Raw genomic sequence first — 13826 nt, 5'->3', positions numbered from 1 at the left:
TCCTGCAAGGGTTAGCATATTTCCACCTGAAATATGACCAGCAAAACGAGTCGGCTTCAAAACAAACCAATCGTGGCATCCCTGGAATATTCGAGCTTGACTACCGCCCAGGTTCCTAGGACTTAGCTACATCCAATACATACAGGGCGGCGGAAGGAGCGACGAAAACAACGCCATTTAGTCTCAGCAAGATATCTACCCTGTCTTACTAAATGCCTAATGTACAATGCTCGCTCTGCCCAAATATGCGGCTGGCCGGCTCAGGCCGGATGCAAGGAACAGAAACAGAATATGGCGCCGGATGGCCGCTGTAAATAATGAGCATGCATGTTCCACCCACAAAATCAGATAGATAACAGCCCGAACTCCACAGAGGAAACCATTATGCCGGTGATGTATGAGGAAAATATGCTGGTGAAATAAAGATGCTAGAATGGTAGAAAGAAAAAGCGTGAGAGATGAGTATGACAGTAGCATAAGAAGCGAGTCACAACGCCAAACACCGTCAAAGTAACTGAATCTAGTCCGGTTAAGGGACCAATAGTTGGAAGTATAGACGTGATGCAAAATGCATAGGCAGACAGAAGAGAACAAAACAACGCGACGGGGTATCGAAGGGCTTTGTCAGGAGTACAATGTTATCACGGAAAGTCATGGCGAAAGCGGATCGTGGCGAAATGTACAGTCCTGGCCCTTGAGGCATCTTCCCTCGGCCCAGTATCGGCATGGGACGGATCCGGCTTTGGGATGTTTTTTGTTTGGAGCATTCATTCTGTTCCGCTTCCATTTATCATCGTCATCATAGCCACCGGTTTCGCGCATGCGTTTACGATCCGGATTCTCGTAATGGCTTGACGTCTGAGGGGCCTCAGTAGCCGCCGGCTGCTGATTCTGCGTTTGATTCTGATTACCAAACTGAGCTATAATTGCAGCGAGGTATGGTGGAATGACGCCAGGCTGAGGCTGGGCCGGTGGCTGTGCCTGTGCCTGCGGTTGCAGTTGGGTTTGCTGTGGTTGTTGACCGTAGAGCATAGCCAAAAGCCGCTGATCAATCGCTGGTGGTTGAGGAGTTTGAGGAACCTGGGGCACTTGTGGTTGCGGCTGTGGGTTTTGCTGGCGGAGCATGTTGATAGTCTGCTCCAGGTTGAAGGCGGGAGCTTGAGCTGGCTGAGTAACTTGAGGAGGGGGCGTTGACTGTTGCTGGCCTGGATTTTGTATCGACTTAAGCAGATTGAAGACGAATTGGTTATTCTGTGTACTAGGCTGGCTCTGGAGCGGTGGCTGGGGCCTAATCATCGCATAATACCGCTCTTGTCGATCCTGAATTCACTATTAGACCATATTTTGTACCAAGACTAATACCCAGCATACCTTGACATGGTCCGGCGGCTCTCCGAATGGCAGGACTTCCGGTGCCGTTTCGCTGCTGTCTGGTGGGGGTGGCTCCTTAGCTGATGGTGGCACGTCCGCAGGTGAAGTATGGAAAACCATAAGCGTGGTAGCCTCTCGCTGTTCTTGAGCCTTCGCCTCGGAGCTGATAGGCTGCTGCGCGCCCCCTCGTTTGACATAGTTCGCAGCTCGAGTTTCAGCTGAAGTTTCACTATCGTCGATTTCTATGCGAGTTAGACTAAGAACACCAAAATTGGACATGGATGGGTCCTTACGAGAGGGAACATAATAGTCGAAAAGCTGCTCCTCACGCACACCATTGTCGTCATCCTCCTCCAATTCGTCAAGGTTTTTATGAAGTTTGAGGACACTCCCTTCACCTTTCACATCGCCTACTTGCCGTGTACGGTCACCTGGTCCAAGTTCCTCGTCAGGGTCGTGAGTGAAGTAACGAATGTCAGTTAGCGAGTCGTCAGGCTTCCAAGTAACGCGCAACTTTCTTCGCGCCTCCTTACGGAGCCTCTTCGTCCGCTCCTCTTCCGTTTCTGGAGTTTTACTCTCCGACGATTCCTGTGGGGAAGGTTCCTTCTGCTTGTTGAGGTCTGCCATTATATCTCCAAAAGAGAATGCTGGTCGCGGCGCTTCTTTCTTTTCGGAACTGCTATCATGTCAGCACAAAGGATCAACAGCCTGTTCAGCAGGTGGATCTTATTACCTCGTCTTGGCAGCAGCAGCGGCAGCAGCTCTCTCTGCATTCGAAGTCCCTGGCTTCTTGGATGCCGAAGTCAAAGTTCCAAAAAGATTCGTGGGTTTGGGAGCGATGATGTTGGCCTTCGGGCGTGATGCAGCCGACGCGGTACTTCCGGTGGGCTTGCTCTCTTGACCAGTCTCTTGCGTGCGTTTGACGGAGCCATTGGTAGAGGCGCCGCTGGGTTTCGGACCGGGTTTAGGATTGGACGTCACTACTACTTTCCTTGGAGCCGTCTGTCCGTTGGCCTCTCCATCTCGTGGCCGTTTAGAGCCAGAGATATCCCTACGAGACCCATTTACGACTGCGGCACCTGACACCGGAGGTTTAGCCGGCGAGCCTTCTTTTGAACCCGGCTTCCCGTTCTCCTGCTTGCGCTTGGTGGATGCAGCGGCGTTGGCCTGTATAGTTTGTGCGAGGACTTTTACTTCAGCACTTCCCTTTTTCGCGAACCTTGGAAGCACCTTGGCGACATTTGTTTTAGTGAGGGTGTCGTCATCCATGGTGACGAACCGAGCAAGTAGCTGGAGATTATAATTAGCTAAAGTAGTGAATCGGCGAAAAAAAGATGCGAATACTCACCTTTAATATGTTCACAGTTAGAGATCCGTTGAAATCTAGGGCTTGATGCCGATCCAGAAGAAACGAGTAAATGGCTGCGACTGCCATCGGATGCTCACCGAGCCTAGGATTTCCGTCAGATTCCAACTCAGTTCAAAATAGCATTGGCAGCAAAACGGCGTTATATAGAATCCAGAGTTTTGAATGAACAAGCTTTGTTCTGCTGGTAACTTTGCCCTTTATTTGTGGCAGCCACTGCTGTTTCTCGAGGGAGAAGCAAGAAGAGACACCACATCTCGTTCTTTGCTCCTCTCTTCTATACAGCTACCGAGGACAATCGTCGCTCAGCGCAGAGTCAAGCTCACTCTTCCTCTATAAGATTCTTTAAGACATGATGGCAACCATATTAGGGAGATTACGTGAGAGATTCCCTCAATTCGTTTCTGACTTCTATGGCCATGGCGGCAATATGCCAGGTATGCAAAACCAAGGAGAAGGGGAATAACATACTTTTCGACAATCATGGGGTGGCCCTTCTCAAGGGTCGCAATCACAGCCACCTCCATAAGACGTCGTTGATGAGCAACTTGCTTTCTTAGTTGAGCTGTATCGCTGGATTCACCCTTATTTTCCGCCGCTTTTAGAGCTTGAGCAGTCTCTTTCCACGAATCCCTAAGGTTTTTAACAACGTCTTTGAATGCGACTAATGCAGTCTTAACCTTGTCGACCTTGGGCCGTCTATTACGCGGAGACCACACAGCCTCTAGGACATCGTACTGTGCCGCAGCTTCGGGCTCAGCAGGACGAGTAGGAGGCAGAGGTGACGGCTCCTCTGGTTCCTGAATTTCAAGATCCGAGTCAGACTCGTAGCTATCTGAGCCGGAAGAGGCCGAGCCCTTCCCATCTGCCTTTTTGGCAGGTACTTTCTTAGTCACAGGTTGCTTCTTGACCCCCGCTTGTTTTGTTTTTGAAGGCGCCGGTTTAGCCGGCGCAATTGCTGGTACAGATTTGATACCTGCCCTGGTTAATAGCTTACGGGGTGAGGATTGGCAAAGACATACCATTTATGGCAGGACCTCCAACCGTCGAAATATGATCAGAAGCAAGGGAATTATTCACTTCAGGTTGGGGTAAAATCGGCTGCAGATGTACATTATCCGGGAAATAACTGAACATTCTAGGAGAACCCATCAGTTTGAGGCTCAGAAAGTAAGTAACTGGGGAAAGCGCACTTTGGATCCTCGGCAGGATTTACGTAAACAAACTGGTTTTGGTTGTTGAGCGAGGAGCTCTGATTCATCGGCTGCGGGGTACTGATGAACTGTGGGTTGATTGTCTGCTCCGGAGCACGTTGAGGAGGCTGTGTAAATTCATTTGGAAAGCTAATCGAGGGATGCTGAAACTGTCAGTAAAAAGAAAAAAAAAAGAAGAGAAAAAAAGAACTGATGTAGCCTGGATGATGCTTACTGTGGGGTCGTCAGGGAATCCGGGGGTGATCGTATATTGCGATAACGAGTTCTGATGGAGCGGCTGCGGCTGATATGAAGCAGGTCGAGACGACTGCTGAGAGGGCTGTGGTGAGTGTGTTTGTGGGAATGCATCTGGGATAGGTATGTGTTGAGGAGTATAGAAGTTGGGGGAGAATGAGTAGGACTGATAGTGAGCATTATCCGGCGCGGCGACCGCCCGAGAGTCAAAAGTCACTTGTCCCTGAGCATATTGCGGAATCTGGCGATACTGAGAAGATATCCCAAGGTCCTGCGGTGTTGGTGAGACCATGGGTTGGTGATGCAACGGATTCTGCTGCCATGACTGCGGTGTTGCTGACTGATACAGTCCATGGGCCGAATCACGGTGAGATGACTGCGAATGCAGAGCAGGATGGTCCCAACTAATTCCCAGAGGCTGATGTTGTGGTTGTTGGGGAGTCGACTGTTGCTGAGGAGGATGTGAATGATGGTGTTGGGAAGAATCTGGGTTCGTATACGGATCCAAACTGCTCCAGAACTCAGGCGGCAACGAGGCCGGGTTTACTGGGTCCATGATGTCGCCGCTTCTTCGCTCCTCCCACCAGCCCAGATTGGCTTAGAAGGGCAATTTGTAGTGAAATCCAAGTTAAGATACTATCTAGTCCGTGATGTAGTTGGAGTCTGAAGGATAACCTGGATCACAGTTGAGTGTATTGTGCTGCTGTCCCAGTTAGGAAAGGACCCAGTGCCGCGTTAAGCGGCTGGAAGATCGGAAGACTTCTGCGCGATTTGATTGGCCACAACCGGAAGACGGCGGCGGCAGCAGCAGCAACGGTGGTGCAGACTGCAGAGCTCAGCTGGTTCCAAGGACTGGGGGCGAGTTGATTTTCCTGTGCGGAGGGGGGGGGGGAGACTTCAGAGGCTCAGATGGTGTGATTCAATCCTTAAGGTACGAGTCGAAAATACCTGTCCGTGAACTGTGGACGAGACTGGTAGAATCCTGCGAGTCACGTTTCACGAAGGTTGCTGCACCCTTTCCTTCCCCTTTTTCTTATTTAATAGAAAAACCAGAACAAAAAGGGCTCTTCGTGATGCACAAGCTTGGAGTACTGTCCGTCCAAGTAGATAGACGTATGATAATTCGATAATTCTGGTCCCGTTCCTCTGGGACTGTCTCTTTCTCCTTCCAGTTCTTCGCTTCCAGAATACCCTTAAATTTGGCCTCTCACTCTCAGCCTTGACTCCTTTTCTTCTCTGCTCGTACGACTCACTCGTAGCCACTCTTATTTTTGATGTTTCCTTAGAAAGTGGAAAGAAATGGTCCCGGTCACAGGAACCGCTCTGAGCTGCAGTTAAACAACATAATCTTGTGCTTTACGGGGATTGTTGATGAGTTAGGGAAGGATAGGGGAGGAGGAGTGGTGACGATGGGACGGCTGGAAAGACTGGGACGGAGGAACCTTGCCAGCAGGACATGACAAGAAGCACGTGATGGGTTTGTCCTGTTTGTCGCCTCTCAAAAATGGCTTAGCCCCTCAATTATGTCAGCAGCTTTTCCCGCGGCCCTCAGAGTGAGGCCAGGTGGAGTGTAGATGTACTCCGTAGATTAGTCCTATCTAGATCTTTCGATTCCCTCGGCTGGAGTCCTGATTTACTATCTGATCTCTTGCGCTTCAAGCTCGTGGCTGTGATCACGTTGCGGTGGTTTACTCTCCCCTCAGTTGCTTGTTCTAGCGGCATCGGTAACTTCATGCCATGAGCGTTAGAGCTACATAAACAGTTAGGACGCGCAATGGCATCACAACCAATGTCTCTCCGAGACCGTCAGGTCGGTAGGTCTCATAATCTATCAAATATATTAATTCGCTTATAATTGACAATGTTTAGCTTCTATTCAAAAAATCCTCAACCTAAACCACGATCCGCGCCCCGCAGAGGATGCCACCCATGAGGCTTCGGCGCAGGGCCTCATCTCGACCCCTATACTTAACGAGGATGGCGACCCGATCTGGAAAGTGTTGGTGTTTGACAACCTCGGGCGGGACGTTATCAGCAGCGTGCTACGGGTCAATGATCTTAGAGCTTGGGGGGTCACCATCCATCTGTATGCGCCTCTCCTTTCGACGTCACCGCAGCTGACCAAGTCTCCATAGGAATATCAATTCTAATAGATACCCTATCCCCGATGTTCCCGTTGTCTACCTCGTCCAGCCCACTGCTTCCAATATCCAGTTAATCGCAAATGATCTCCAGCGCGGCCTCTACTCCCCAGCCTACGTCAATTTCCTATCCTCCATCCCTCGGCCTCTCCTCGAAGACTTCGCATCCCAAATAGCAACCACTGGAACCGCCGAACATATCGCCCAGGTATACGATCAGTATCTGAATTTCATTGTCGCCGAACCAGATCTGTTTAGCCTAGGTCTCGGAAATGATGCCTACTGGAAGATCAACAGCGCAAAGACCAGCGACGCCGAGCTGGACGAAATTGTCGATAAAATTGTCACTGGTTTATTCAGCGTCAGCGTTACAATGGGTGCGTAACTACTGAACCGCTGGGCGACATTCTTACTGATAAGGACCAGGTGCCATACCGATCATACGCTGTCCCAAAGGAGGTGCAGCTGAGCTTATCGCGACAAAGTTAGATCGTAAATTACGCGATCACATTCTCAATTCCAAAGACAACTTATTCTCAGCTAACAAAAAGTCCACTCCCGGTGTACCTTCATCACGGCCGGTTCTCATCATCGTTGACCGCAACGTTGATCTGGTTCCTATGCTCTCACATTCGTGGACCTATCAATCGCTTGTGCAAGATGTTCTGCAGATGCGACTCAACCGTATCACGGTAGAAACACCTGTAGATGAATCAAATCCTGCCGCTGGCACCACAAAGAAGGCCTATGATCTCGGCAGTAATGACTTCTTCTGGAAGCGTAACGCCGGTGCCCCGTTCCCGCACGTGGCAGAGGATATCGACGCCGAGTTAACACGGTATAAGGAGGATGCGACCGAAATCACAAGGAAGACCGGAGCCTCCTCGATCGAGGACCTTCAAGCCGATACGAGTGCCTCTGCGCAGCACCTCAAAGCCGCCATTACTCTTCTACCCGAGCTACGAGAGCGGAAATCGATTCTCGACATGCACATGAACATTGCCACCGCTCTGCTTAAGGGTATCAAAGACCGCCAACTAGATAACTTCTTCGAGCTTGAAGAGAATATCACCAAGCAATCTAAAGCACAGATTCTCGAGTTAATTAGTGACCCTACCAAGGGCACTAACCCCACAGACAAACTCCGGATATTCCTCATCTGGTTCCTGAGCACAGAAACTGAACTCTCCCGTGCCGACATCAGCCAATTCGAAGAAGCTCTTACCCGCACGGGAGTCCAGGACATCAGCCCCATCGCCTACGTCAAGCAAGTCCGCGAGCTCACCCGCATGACCATGATGACGACGGCCACTGCAGCTCCACAGCAGCAATCCTCGGACCTCTTCCGCGGTTTCTCCTCCCTCTCCAATCGCCTCACAGACCGCATCACTTCCGGCGCCCTAGGCGCAAACTTCGACTCCCTCATCTCAGGAGTCAAGAACTTCCTCCCCGCCAACAAAGACCTCACCCTCACTAAAATCACCGAATCAATCATGGACCCCGCCTCCGCGTCTAGCTCTGCAATTGCCAAAACAGAGAACTACCTCTACTTCGATCCCAGGAGCACAAATGCACGCGGAACCATCCCTCCTGCATCTGCTGCCCGCAACGCTCAGCAAGGCCCATCATCAAGCGGCTCAGGTATACAGGCTAGCTTTGGGCAGCGCCGCCAGGCCTTCAATGAAGCAATTGTCTTCACTGTTGGCGGTGGCAGCATGGACGAGTACGGCAATTTACAGGACTGGGTGCAACGCACGAGCGGGCAGCAGGGCCATGAGGGGGCAGGTAACGGCCGCACTGGGCATGAACCTCTTGGTGGTCCGAGGCGGCGGGTTGTCTACGGCAGTACTGACTTGATGAACGCCAATGAATTCTTGACCGAGTCGTTAGCGAAATTAGGGAGGGAGGGTTAGCTCTTAAGTTGTTCTTCTTTTCTTTCTCCCTGTTAAGAATCGATAATATTTCTTTGTTCTCCCGAACCCTCTGTTAATTAATACCTAGATAGGTTAGCCTTATGAAAAGGATGGGCTAAACTTTACCCTTCTTGCTTGTCGCATTAGTTTAGAGCCTACTTTTTTTTCTTTAAATTGATGCAGCGTAAAGAAGGCAGTGACTTCTGATATGATGTATCTGTCTGGGCTAGTATCGCCTAAGGACGAATCAGAACAACCATCGCAAGTCGGAACCACCTGCCCAAAAAGGACTGGAAAACTGAAAGATAATAACCTCGAGCAAAGAGGTCGGGGAATCTGAAACATTTGTTATGTGAAGGGAGTGACGAAAAGAAACAAGACATGAAGCAGCTCAGAGGCCAATGGTCTCGCTATGCATAATGCATTCATGACTACCTGCCCGATGTTCACCCATACTATGTAGACAATCACCCGGTGTAGTAGGTCACTAGCGGTTGATCCAGAAATAAACATGTCCATGACGATGGGCTGAAATTTGATGTATATGTATTTCTGAACGAAAGAAATGAGAACCGAAAGAAATGAGATACGGGAAAAAGAGGCCCAGCACATCAGACATCAAAAGATTCCCTTCTCGCACTGTGAACCGAGATGTCATGTTCAACGGCAATCCCATACTGCGACGAAGACTTTGAATCTGCGTCATTGTTCCTCCCGCTTTCCTTCTCCGTCAACAGCCGCGACTCGGAGTAGCAGTGGGTGCATTGCTTCGCGTTGGTTGTGGCTGTAGTTGTCGTGGCGGTGTAGGTCGACTGCTTAGGCCTGTATCCTGAGAAAGAGAGAATCTGCCACAGATTGCGAACGTTTGAGTGCGTTACGGGTTTGTCGATTGTTGTGCCAGCCCAGATGGAGGAAAGCGGGAGGGAGAGGGCAACGATGGTCAAGACGTTAGTTTGGAGCTCTGGGACATCGCTAACGTAGTGGGTGATCGAGACAATGACTGGCAGAATTAATGAGCTGGGCGTTCGTTTTCCTGTGGTCTGAGTAGAAAGGTAGCATAGAAGGACATACCTGGAATGACCAGGGTCTGGCAGCCCATAATGAAGACGACTTTCATCGGGCCGAGCTCGCTCAAACCGAGTTTGCGGCGCAGTCGAATGGCAAATCCGAGCTTGGTCACGAAGATTACGCAGAAATAGCAGATGCTTATTGTGAGAGTCACGGTGGCTAAGCTTTCCAGCCAGTTGTAGGTAGTCGGGTCGCTGAATTCGAGAATGGCCCGTATGTTCACGGCCAACAGCGAGTATCGAATGGCGATGGTTACCGTTGCAACAACAGCTGATAAACAAAGAAGAGCTCGTCGGTAGATGCGTCTGAGATTCGAACACACAACTTGTACTTGGAGGACCAGCGAGATCTCGATCGTCGTCAAGAGTAGAGCTGTCATTATAGCACCCACGATGGAGGTTGCAAGATCGGACGTGGTGACTCGGGATTCGTCTGCGGAGATGAGCGTGTAAATTCTTACGAAGTTGCCCGTAAAGAAGAGCACGTCACATAGCAGTCTGGCAAAGTTGAGGAGTAGTGCTAGGCTGTTAAGCCAGAATAAGCAAGAAGCACGTTTTTCGGCTCTAGTTAAGAGAACCAGTATGACGAAGAGGATAACAGACGCTCCGAGCTGCGCAGCATAGTTGACACATGCTCGAATAGAATACTGGAGAATCCCATCGAGATAATCAACACTTATGTCGAAGGGAGTCCCGTCCTCGAGACGGAAGGTAATAGTCTGATTCCAGGGATTAAAATTCGAAGCCATGATAGTCAACGTAGAGTGAAGGTGAGGCGAAGCGGGTTCGTCGGTCGGTTCTTCCAAGGCCCTGTATTTCTTCTCAAAGCAGAGACTTATCGGGAAGAAGTTTGCAGGTTGAGGTTTGGCGTCGAAAGGCAGGTCCGTATAAGAACCTTAAGCACGCATATCACCCCTTAATGTGTGGTGAATGTCTCTGGATATGACCATTGACACTGGTCGCTGACTTGGTTAAGTTGTGGCCATGGCTGCTCGTTCTCGTGTAACGCCCGAGACAAACAATATGAAGAACAGACCAGATAGAGATCCAACAATACCAGGATTTGCTGCAGGCCAAGCTAAGCCGTGGCGATTATGATTGTCAACCCAATCCATTATCTGGACTGATTGTTGTCGGGAGCGGAGTTCGAGACAGACAATAGCAGCCCCGTTTGGCAGAACAATGTAACAACGCCTCAATCATCCAACAGTCGCAATCATGACGCAGTTAATATAAGTGTCTCCCATGGACCATCATGATTGTAACTCTTTCAGATCGTTTCTCTGAGGGGCCATTCAATATTGGAGACCAAGACGAGCCCAACACAGCCGAAAAGCGGATCCGCCACATTCCAGCACGCCCGTCTCATTATGAAGAGATGACAATGTCTCGAGGGTCTAAATGATCGCTTTCACCTTCCTTTTGGGAGCGCGGTTTGTCCAAAGTGTTGTTGTCACAGACTTCTCGGTTTGGGGGCGGTTTCTGTGGCCTGGAGGGGAATAAGAACGGTCCCGACAAGAACATGCAGCTTGCCCACACCTCAACTATCCCCTACCCTTGCAAAAGACCTCATAATTAAATAGCAGTCTTCGATCCTTCTCCGGTCGCCAGTGTATTCACAACGGTCGCATAGAGACTGCGAGTACCCTCGTCGAGGCAGCCATTGTGGACTATTTTTCGCTCATCTGGCATTCCTGCGTGAGATGGTCATAGTGGCAAGCAAAACCGGCTGGTCTGTGGAATACCCCGTCAAAAAAGAAAAAAACTTGCGTGCTCGCAAAGTTGACTGTACTCGAACTGCATTGGAATAGTCAATCATATAAAGATGTAGATAGAAGGGTTTGTTGACTCCATAGCTATGGGTGGAGAGCACTGACTAATGGCCAAGACTGCGGGGATGCGATGCTCTCTGCCTTCGCGCTGCGGTATCGCTGTCGGACTCGCTCTCCCCAACTTCTACTCCAGAGCTCCCTCGATATGGCGTCAGTCCCACAGAGGACGCTGAACTGGCTGTACAGCGTTCTGATCAGGGTGAGATTTCGGATTGTCATTTGCGGATATTTGTGCTAACTCTACCAGGATCACTACGACCCCAAGCAAACATATCAGGACCCCAACCGGACTTACTACGATGTAGCAAATGTCCTGGTTAAATTTCCTACACTTGCCCCTGAAACCGCAGTCTACAGTGAGTGCTGATTATCCTAGGATTTCTCAAGCTGGTCACTGACGTATCGCATTTCTAGCCTACGAGAACGGATTCTCTGCTTTGCTCCTGCAACTCTCGGGCACACTACCCGTCACCTTTCGCGGCACAGTCTACAAGTTCCCTATCGCGTTATGGATTCCCAACACATACCCTCGTGAACCTCCCATCGTCTATGTGAAACCCACTCAGGATATGGTCGTTCGGGTAGGCCAGCATGTGACCTTGGAGGGGAGGGTTTACCACCATTATCTGGCGCATTGGGGCGGGGCTTGGGAGGTGAGTACAATTGGGAGCAGCCGGGTTATATCGCTTACCGACTTCTGACTTCCCTGTCTAGCGCTCTTCCATCCTTGACCTTCTGTCGATTCTTCAAGACGTATTCGCGAAAGAACCTCCCGTCAAGTACAAACAACCGCATCCTGTACCGCAACAAGCGCAACCTGTTCAGACACCTCCCCCTCGTCCTCCATTACCGCCGGAACTCTCCAATACATTTAGCCATACCCCTTCGCCTCAGCTATCATCGCTTCGCCCTCCTCAGCCCGCATCGCAGGCTCCTCCACCACCTCCTCCCAAACCAGGCCAGTTATCGAGCCCTACAGGGCTGCAGCAACAGATTGCCCCAGCACAGCACAACACTTCGCCACCGCTACCTCCATTACCGCCAAAGGAGCAGAATATTCGACAGCACATATCTCCAGTACAGGCCTCTATAAGCAATCAACAATCCAGAGATCCGCACTATCTACCTCATCATATTCCTGGAGGCGCATATCCTCCGCCACAACAGCCCCCACAGCAGCGTAACGGTCCTCATCCAGGGCCCGCATTCACTCCAGGACCACTTGCTCACTATCAGGCTGCGAATGAGACACATGGTATACCTCTACAACACCAGCCCCCTCAATTCCAGAGTCCAACCCAGGGTCCAACACATGTGGCTCTTCACCCAGCATATCACCGACAACCTCCACCAGCTCAACAAGTGCATCCCCAATTACCACCTCACGGACCAACTCAAGCTGCTCCAACCAGCCAGTTAGCAGCCCCGCGACCAAAACCCGAAACCGAAGATCTACTCACATCCCCCTTCGAGCTCGAGCTCCCGTCTTTCACGCCCACGGGCCCCGCGCCCCCAATCCCGCCAAACCCTGAAAAAGATGCGCTCCTCCAAGCCGTCTCCAAAGCTCTCACCGAAACCCTTCATGCAAACATTGCCCACTCCGAGTCCGCTGCACACTCTCTAGCATCCCAGTCCCACTCCCTCCACGCCACCATTGCAACGCTGCAAGCCGAAATCTCCTCCCTGAAAAACTTGAACTCAACTCTCGAATCCAACACCTCAATCCTCACGCAATCCCTCCACCGCGCCGACGCCGTCATTGCAGACGCTCAGTCCCGTGTCTCAACCGCTCAGCCATCCTCCAGCTCAGATTCTTCATCTTCTTCAGGCCTTCCACCCATCGACGACATTCTTGTCGCGCCCACAGTCGTGGGCAAACAGCTCTACGACCTTGTCGCCGAAGAACGCGGCATTCAACAAGCTATCTATGCTCTCCAGGCTGCCCTCGTTAAAGGTGTTATCGGCGTCGATACTTGGTCTCGTCATACACGCGGTCTAGCACGCGAGGCATTCTTGAAGCGTGCGTTGATTCGGAAGATTGGCAAGGGTATGGGTCTAGAGGAATACTAGCTGTGCTTTTGTTCGCATTGATCTATAGACTTTATGGCGATATGAAAGCGTATATACTTCTCTTATGACCATTCCCCAAGTCATTTATTTCTCCATAGACACTTTTGAAAGAAAAGGTGGGCTATTTTGCCGCTAGAATTAGTAGTGGTAGCTGATCACGGCTAGAACATGATCGTGATACTACAGCAAGCAAGACATTAACGAATCGGCGCTCTGAGCTCGACGCCATACATAATCTTATTATCTGAATGAGCTTCCTAAATTCCAGCGCGAGAAAATAGTCCTGTCGTCTCGCGTAAGCACCCGTTGAAAGCTGAGGATATTCCGTTTAGCTCTCGCTGAATCACTTTCACAGCTCGACAAGTTCACTGTCTAGACTACGGAACAGTGTATCACTAAGAGGCTACGGTGCCCTCCATTGCAACTACAGCAGCAGGAATAATGAGCGGGTGAGTAAAGAGGAAGAGAGAGAAAAAGAAGGATACATTTGCTCACAGCCCACAAAAGGCCGGACCTGGATATGTAAAAGAAAAAGGAGGCGTAGCCGATCATATACAAGAAAGGGTGGCATACTATATGCCAAAAAAGGGTAAAACGCAACATTGCATCTATAGTTGA

At 50.5% G+C, this 13826-nt stretch overlaps 6 protein-coding genes across 6 annotated transcripts; 2 read left to right on the top strand and 4 right to left on the bottom strand.

Annotated features, from left to right (window-relative positions):
- Positions 1-65: 65 nt before the first annotated feature.
- BDW70DRAFT_27500 (uncharacterized protein) lies at positions 66-564 on the bottom strand. The gene has a single exon (XM_073743660.1). It carries the CDS (start codon positions 475-477, stop codon positions 217-219), a length of 261 nt encoding a protein of 86 aa, XP_073597235.1. The 5' UTR covers positions 478-564; the 3' UTR covers positions 66-216.
- Positions 565-5117, bottom strand: BDW70DRAFT_27480 (uncharacterized protein). Its single transcript, XM_073743659.1, has 9 exons — positions 4166-5117; positions 3931-4094; positions 3760-3875; positions 3209-3713; positions 2720-2822; positions 2105-2661; positions 1665-2047; positions 1372-1613; positions 565-1320 (listed from the first exon to the last, which is right to left on the bottom strand). Exons 1-9 carry the CDS (start codon positions 4739-4741, stop codon positions 652-654), a joined length of 3315 nt encoding a protein of 1104 aa, XP_073597234.1. The 5' UTR covers positions 4742-5117; the 3' UTR covers positions 565-651.
- Positions 5118-5785: 668 nt separating this feature from the next.
- On the top strand, positions 5786-8289 carry sly1 (syntaxin-binding protein). The gene is made up of 4 exons (XM_073743658.1): positions 5786-5999; positions 6055-6271; positions 6321-6703; positions 6753-8289. Exons 1-4 carry the CDS (start codon positions 5960-5962, stop codon positions 8237-8239), a joined length of 2127 nt encoding a protein of 708 aa, XP_073597233.1. The 5' UTR covers positions 5786-5959; the 3' UTR covers positions 8240-8289.
- BDW70DRAFT_27459 (uncharacterized protein) lies at positions 8289-8717 on the bottom strand. The gene has a single exon (XM_073743657.1). It carries the CDS (start codon positions 8582-8584, stop codon positions 8339-8341), a length of 246 nt encoding a protein of 81 aa, XP_073597232.1. The 5' UTR covers positions 8585-8717; the 3' UTR covers positions 8289-8338.
- Positions 8718-10457, bottom strand: preB (alpha-factor pheromone receptor STE2). Its single transcript, XM_073743656.1, has 2 exons — positions 9311-10457; positions 8718-9239 (listed from the first exon to the last, which is right to left on the bottom strand). Exons 1-2 carry the CDS (start codon positions 10053-10055, stop codon positions 8851-8853), a joined length of 1134 nt encoding a protein of 377 aa, XP_073597231.1. The 5' UTR covers positions 10056-10457; the 3' UTR covers positions 8718-8850.
- An 826-nt stretch (positions 10458-11283) lies between these two features.
- On the top strand, positions 11284-13208 carry BDW70DRAFT_158751 (putative endosomal sorting complex protein TSG101; the record flags this gene model as incomplete). Its single annotated transcript, XM_073740577.1, has 4 exons — positions 11284-11337; positions 11386-11494; positions 11553-11791; positions 11853-13208. 4 exons carry the CDS (start codon positions 11284-11286, stop codon positions 13206-13208), a joined length of 1758 nt encoding a protein of 585 aa, XP_073597230.1.
- Positions 13209-13826: the final 618 nt, after the last annotated feature.

Source organism: Aspergillus foveolatus, assembly GCF_047715535.1.
Source record: "Aspergillus foveolatus strain CBS 279.81 unplaced genomic scaffold BDW70scaffold_16, whole genome shotgun sequence".
Classification (NCBI taxonomy): Eukaryota; Fungi; Ascomycota; class Eurotiomycetes; order Eurotiales; family Aspergillaceae; genus Aspergillus; species Aspergillus foveolatus.
The sequence above is the reverse complement of the archived record's forward strand: the minus strand, read 5'-3'. Positions and strand labels throughout refer to the sequence as shown.